Here is a 5936-nt window from a genome sequence, read left to right on the forward strand (position 1 = left end):
GGGGGGGGGGGGGGGGGGGGGGGGGGGGGGGGGGGGGGTCGGGGGTCCTGCCTGGGCACTGGGCAGAGGTCAGGCTTCAGCCCCAGCTCCCTGCTGGGTCACTGTCTCAGTTTACAGCAGGCAGGCAGGTGCCCGAGCCAAGCTCATCCCCGATAATCGCCAAAGGGCCTCATCCTCATGGTCCTTTCACAAGCCCGCAGAGGTGCCATCAGTGTGCCTGCATCTCTGGCCGCTGCCTGGGTTGGGGGCCTCTCCTTGGGAGGCAGTGGCCAGCTGGGGCACGCATGGCTGGTGACCACCAGGGATACAAGCTCTTCTTCGTGATTGTTCAGGCCCAGGCTTGCTTGATGCTCCTGAAGGCCCTGCAGATGCGAGAGCTGAGGCAGTCCCTGGAGGGCCCGGCCTGGCGGGAGCTGATCGGGGATAGTGTCAGGCAGACCACCGAGGTATGTGAGCCATGCAGCGCAGTCCCCCCACCCCCTTCGCTCCCTGGGCGGCCGCTGCATGTCTCCCTCTTCCCCCAGAGTCTGAGAATGGTGGGCAAGGCCATGAACAAAAGCGCCCACCTCAAGCTGTTCAAGGCCCTGGAGCTCCTCATTTTCCTCATCAAGACTGTGAAGGAGGAGGTGAGGAGGTCTCTTGTGGGAAGGGAATGGCCCTGCCCTGGGTGGGAGTCCTCCTACTTGCAACCACGGGGCTCCTCATCTCCACAGAAGCTGCCCACGAGCCTGGAGGCTCCCCTGGCCGTGCTCCAGACCCTGCAGCAGAATGAACACATGGGCACCACAGGCCGTCTCTCCGACCTCACCTGGCAGGCCCTGAAGCTGCTGGGAGTCCAGTATGTATCTGGGGCTGGGGGAGAGTGTCCGGGGCAGGGGCTCCCTGCAGGGCCCTGACCCGAGCGTGCTCGCTTCCAGGCGCCCCAAGGAGGACAAGGTCAAGACCTCTCAGAACAAGGACCCCGCTGCAGTCCCCAAGGAACCAGGGAGACGCAAGCGGAAGAAAGGCTTCCTCCCCGAGACCAAGAAGCGCAAGAGACGCCAGGAGGGCGGCGAGGAGAGCTCTGCCACCGCTGCCGCCGCCACGGAGGGCGTGGGGAAGAGGAAGAGGAAGAGAAGACGAAAGCCGCATCAGATGCCACGCGGTCCCGGGGTGAACAACACCACAGCAGGCCCACGGCCGCCCTTGGGGACTCCTGGCCCAGCCCCGAGCCAGACCCAGGCCCCAGGGCACCAAGCTGTGGTGAACGGAGCCTCAGGGAGCCCAGCACCAGCTTCTGAGGGGCCAAAAAAGAGGAAGAGTGAACTGGACGCTGCCACCCCCCTGGTGAAAAAGGCCAAACTGCCCACCCCGGAGGGGAGCAGCGACCCCAAAGCCAGGCTGCGGAAGAGGCGGCAGCGGCCGGGGCCCGAGAGCAGCCCCCAGTGAGCCGCCAGGGCTGGCAGGCTAGCACACCCCAATCCAATAAAGCAGCCTCTTCTTGGCCCAGGGCTCAGTCAGCCTTTGTGGGCAGCCTCACCTGCTTGTCCCCTCCCCGGGCACAGCAGGGGCTCCCCCTCCTCCCTGCTCAGGAGCCCCTCATCCACTTCTGTCTGGAGGCTCCTTCCTCTCATTTATGGCTTTTGGAAGGGGGGGGCTCTGGAAGTGCGCTCTGTAGGGGCCATACTTGTGCTTGAATGAATCTGGGGGAGGCTGGCTGAAGGAATGGGGTGCCAGATGAGAAACCAGGGGTGGGAAGAGGGTGAAGGCTAGAAAGGTGGGTCTGGGGTCCCATGCCCAAGGGCCACTTCCTGTCCCCTGGAGGATGGAGCCAGAGGCCCAGGGCAGAGGGCTGGCACAGCCAGGTGGTCTGCTGAAGCCTGGGACTTGCCAGCCTGGTCCAAGGCACACAAACCTGGGGGGTGAGGGGGGCATGGTGTAATGGGACAAAGCTGGTTCTGTTTGGGGCAGAATAAGCTTGAGATGGGGGCCTCAGGACTCCCAGAGCCTCAGCCATATCCAAGGTCTGGGTTGTGCCCCTTTCTTTTGCAGGGGTGGGTCCCAGCCCTTGGCCTGACAGACCCTCTCAGAGGCTCGCTTGGCTGAGCCCCCACGGAGATGCGGCCTAATCAGTGGCCCCAGAGAGGCCCTTCCCCCTGCCTGAGCAGGCCAGGATGCCCGGGAGCCTGGGACCCCGCTGGCCATTGGAGGGTTGGGCCGTGAACATCGCTCCAAGGAAGTTCACACTGACCAGCGGCTGGCCTTAAATAGGTTTATTCATGTACATCAAGGTCTCTGGTCGGCTTTGCGCTCGCCCTCCGACATCATTCCGCAGTCCTGGCTGCTCTAGAAAATCAGACGTCGCTTCCTGAAAGAAGTCAGGAAACCTCAAAACCGAGTTCTTGTACGACAAGAAAGCTGGGCCGCGGCCACGGCTGATTGGGGAGACCCCCTGGCCTGCCGCCACGCCCAGGCCCACCTGGCCACGCCCTGTTTCGTGCTGGCTCCTCCCACGGGCTTTGATAAACTCAGGTCTGGCCGCGGAAGGCATGGTGCTGCTGTCTACAGGGCGCAGCCTGGGGAGATGCGGGCTGGCCCTGCTGCCAGGGCTCCGGGACCGGGGTGGGGCAGCCTGGACTTTTTTTTTTTTTTTTTTTGGTTTTTTCTTTTCCCCCCCCCCCCCCCCCCCATACAAGCAACACAGTTTTAGAAGTGTGATGAGAGATCCTTCCTGGGGTTCTGCGGGGATGGGGGGTGGCTCCCCATTCCGAGATGCGGGGGTGACCTTCCAAGCAAGCGGCTAGGTGTTGGAGCACCTGCCGCGCTGTGGAGACAAGCCCTGCCACAGTTCAGGAAGATGAAGTAACCCGCTGTCCTCCAGTTGGGGGGTAAGGCTGGCCGGGTGGGGCGGTGCCCCATTATGAACTGTCGGGGGGCAGCTACTCCCCTTCCTGGCTGGTCTTGATGGCAACATTGGTTTCTTGGGGAGATCTGGGGGCTTCCCTACCCCCACCTCGACTGGAGCCGGGGGCATCTCTGGGATTTGCCATTGTGATAACGGGCAGGGAAACAGACAGGAAAGGCCAGTGCCAGGCAGTCCATTCCGTTCCGCAGTTGTCCTGTTCGGCTACAGCCTCCCCCTCGTGGCCTGCCCTCCCCTCCCTTCAGGAAGCGAGGAGGGGGCGTCGATGCTTCGGGTGTGCTGGGCCCTGGGCCACGCAACTGCACATCCTGTTCCCACCAGGCTCTAGGGAGAACCCGACCCAGTGTGCGCATGCCCTTAGCACAAGCCAGGCACACAGTAGGTGCTTACTAAACGCCTGTGGACTGACACCCCATGCCCTGGCTCTGTCTCTCAACGGTCGTTCCCACCAATGAGAAGTCTTGATCCTTCTGAGCACGGGTGTCTTCCCAAGCCAGCCGACCCGGTCACCCCTCCAGGGCCCAGAGCCTCTGCTAGTAGGGGGACAATCTGGGGCCTTGGAGACGAGGCCGAACTTCCTGCCAGCCCCTCCCTGTCCATGGGCATGGGTGAAGAGGAAGAGACCCTGACCCCATGGCAAAACTCAGCTTCAATTCCCGAAAGTGACCAAAATTTGGGAAATTCCTCTACCAGGAAGCAGCGCGGGGGGAGGGAGGAGGTCCTGGCAGGGCAGGGCAGGACACCCGGCCAGGCTCCGCTGGTCTGGCCCAGGCCAGGCCTTGATGAGCACGGTCCTTGCCTGCCTGACGCTTTGTCGTCTCCAGGGCGGGCCTCCGGGGCCCTGGGCAGGGGCCAACTTCCATCAGCCTCTCCCCAATCCCACTCCTACCCGCTACCAGCCTCAAGTCCCCCACCTTGCTCCTGCTTAGTAAGAGCAGAGGCACTCAAGCCCCCCGGCTCAGCCCCTCCCCTCCCCCAGAAGAGCTAGCAGGTAGATGAGGCCAAGGGCGGGCACTGGGCCTCAGGGCCGGACACGCTGCCCTACTTTGCAAGCAGGAGGCCTGGATTCTAGGCTCAGAGCCGGCACTAGCTGGCCGCGGGGATATCGGACAAGGTGACTCCCTGACGCGGGCCTCCTTAATGCCTTCCCCAAACTGGGACGTACGAGGAGATCCCATGAGGTCCATCAGATCCAGGCCAAGATGCTGAGAAATGAAACGGGGACGGAGAGGGTCCTGGAGCCCCTCAAGATTCTGCCCCTCCACCTCCCCAGCTCCTCCTCGGCCAACGGGGACCCAAGACCACCAATCCTCTCCTTTGGGAATGCTAGAAAATAAAACCACTCGCGGAAACCTGGGGCTGCCAGGGGCTGAGGGTCGGCACTGAAAGCCGGACTGGCCCGCGCAGGTTTGTCTGCAGCGCCCGCTGCTGCTTCTTCCGCCTGCCCCACGACTGGGCTCCTGGGGACCCCCTGGCTGGGTCCCGGGGGGCTCCTCCGGAAAGCCTGCGCTGTATCTTCACCGGTCGCATACACACATTCATACGTGGACCAGAGCAGCGTGTGAAGTGTGTCCATGCTCCCCTCCCCCCCCCCCATTTGTCTCTGTCAGCATCTCCTCCTGCCACACAGCAAAGGCCTGGGGTGGGGGGCGGGGCGCTTCCTCTGAAAGCATCCTCTCTGGGGCTCCAGAGCCCCGCGGGGGGGGCGGCCACGGACACTGCCCTGCATGGCCAACTCCCATTCCTCCTCCGACTGCCCTCCTGCCTTGGGGAGTAACAGGCAGGGGAGGGGGAGGGGCCTTGAGGGAGGCAGGCTTGGTCCTGGCCCCCTGCCCTGCCCAATGGAGTCACTCCGCCTCCTTTCTTGGTCAGGGCAGGGTCGCGGTGGCTGCTCCAGGGCCAGAGTTCTCATCGTTTCTTGCTCCCAGGACACCTGAAGAGAGGCAAGGAAGGTGGGGGTTGGAGGCCGTGGCTCTGGCAAGGCAGGACCTCCTCTCAGGGAGTGCCTGGGAGCCAGACTTGCCCAGGGTCACCAAGCTAGCAAAGTCTGAGGGAGAATTTGAACCCATATCCTCCTCACTCCAGGCCCAGCTCCTCTGTCCACTCTGGCTCCCCCTAGCTGTTGTGACTCTGAGCATCAAGTCCCACCTGGGAGGCACCCACATACATTGCAAGGATCCCCCCACTTACCCTGTTCAGACTTTTACAGATGCTGGGGGCATTATCAGCTGATTCACCCTGGAGAAGAGGGAGGGGATGTCAGGGGGCCGGGGCAGCAAGCCCTGGGACTCCCCCACCCCAGCATGCACCCACAAATACATACACGTGTACCCTCTCCCCCCCCCCCAGCACTGCAGGGCTGACTGCCCAGGAGGGTCCCGGAGCCGAGCTCAGGACCCCTGAACCCAGCTTGGCAATGCTTCAGCCGCAGGGTCAGAGGCCCCGGGTTCCAGCTTTCCAGTTCTTGCCGTGTCACTGAGTGACCCTGGCCGGGCCTCGGTATCCTCATCCCTAAAATGAGGACATTGGACTCAGTGACTGAACTTCTGGACTCGGCATCTAGGCATGTGACTTCTGGCTCTGGCTGAGCCCAGAGTCAAGGGGGGAGCTATGCAGGCCGAGCCTGGAGGGGGAAAAGGCTCAGGGTAGATGGAGAGGCCCTGGGAGGCAGGTGCAGGGCCCCTCACAAACCTCTCTGGGGGGCTTGCAGGCTGGACAACAGGCCACCCTAGAGGCCCGTCTGGCGCTGTCTGACCTGGGCTTTGAGTGGCTGGGTTTGAGAGTCCCCTGCCAAGTTCCATGGTTTTCCCTGTGTCTCTGTGCTGTGTATCTGGGCAGCCAGGCTGGGAAGACTGAGCTGAGAGTCAGGCCCCTGGGGGAGGCTGTCAAGGGGCATTGGGAACGCCTTTCTGGGGACAACTGAGATGGGAATGGCTGAGCACAGGGCCTGGGATTAAGGCCTAGAACAGAGGAGAATGTTGGGAGCCAAACCAGAGGCTCCCCTCCTGCCCTGGCAAAAAGACATGGGGGGGGG

At 63.0% G+C, this 5936-nt stretch overlaps 2 protein-coding genes across 3 annotated transcripts in view; one reads left to right on the forward strand and one right to left on the reverse strand.

Annotated features, from left to right (window-relative positions):
- The window catches only part of MYBBP1A (MYB binding protein 1a), a 13926-nt gene extending 12442 nt beyond the window's left edge, over positions 1-1484 (forward strand). The window contains exons 22-25 of the mRNA XM_069083678.1: positions 36-446; positions 525-626; positions 714-838; positions 918-1484. Of these exons, the coding sequence (XP_068939779.1) occupies positions 36-446; positions 525-626; positions 714-838; positions 918-1428 (1149 nt within the window). The 3' untranslated portion in view covers positions 1429-1484. The remainder of the gene's footprint in view (positions 1-35; positions 447-524; positions 627-713; positions 839-917) is intronic.
- Positions 1485-2237: 753 nt separating this feature from the next.
- LOC138157622 (sphingosine-1-phosphate transporter SPNS2-like) overlaps positions 2238-5936 on the reverse strand; it is a 9701-nt gene continuing 6002 nt past the window's right edge. For both annotated transcript variants that reach the window (XR_011167419.1, XM_069083253.1), the window contains 2 exons: positions 5093-5140; positions 2238-4835 (listed from right to left, as the gene is read on the reverse strand). Coding sequence is in view for 1 of the 2 variants with exons in the window: in XM_069083253.1 (XP_068939354.1) it covers positions 5098-5140 (43 nt within the window). In the remaining variant the exon portion in view is untranslated. The remainder of the gene's footprint in view (positions 4836-5092; positions 5141-5936) is intronic.

The sequence above is a fragment of the Petaurus breviceps genome, unplaced genomic scaffold (assembly GCF_028583685.1).
Source record: "Petaurus breviceps papuanus isolate PSGF00001 unplaced genomic scaffold, PetGlider_PUasm1.0 173, whole genome shotgun sequence".
Classification (NCBI taxonomy): domain Eukaryota; kingdom Metazoa; phylum Chordata; class Mammalia; order Diprotodontia; family Petauridae; genus Petaurus; species Petaurus breviceps.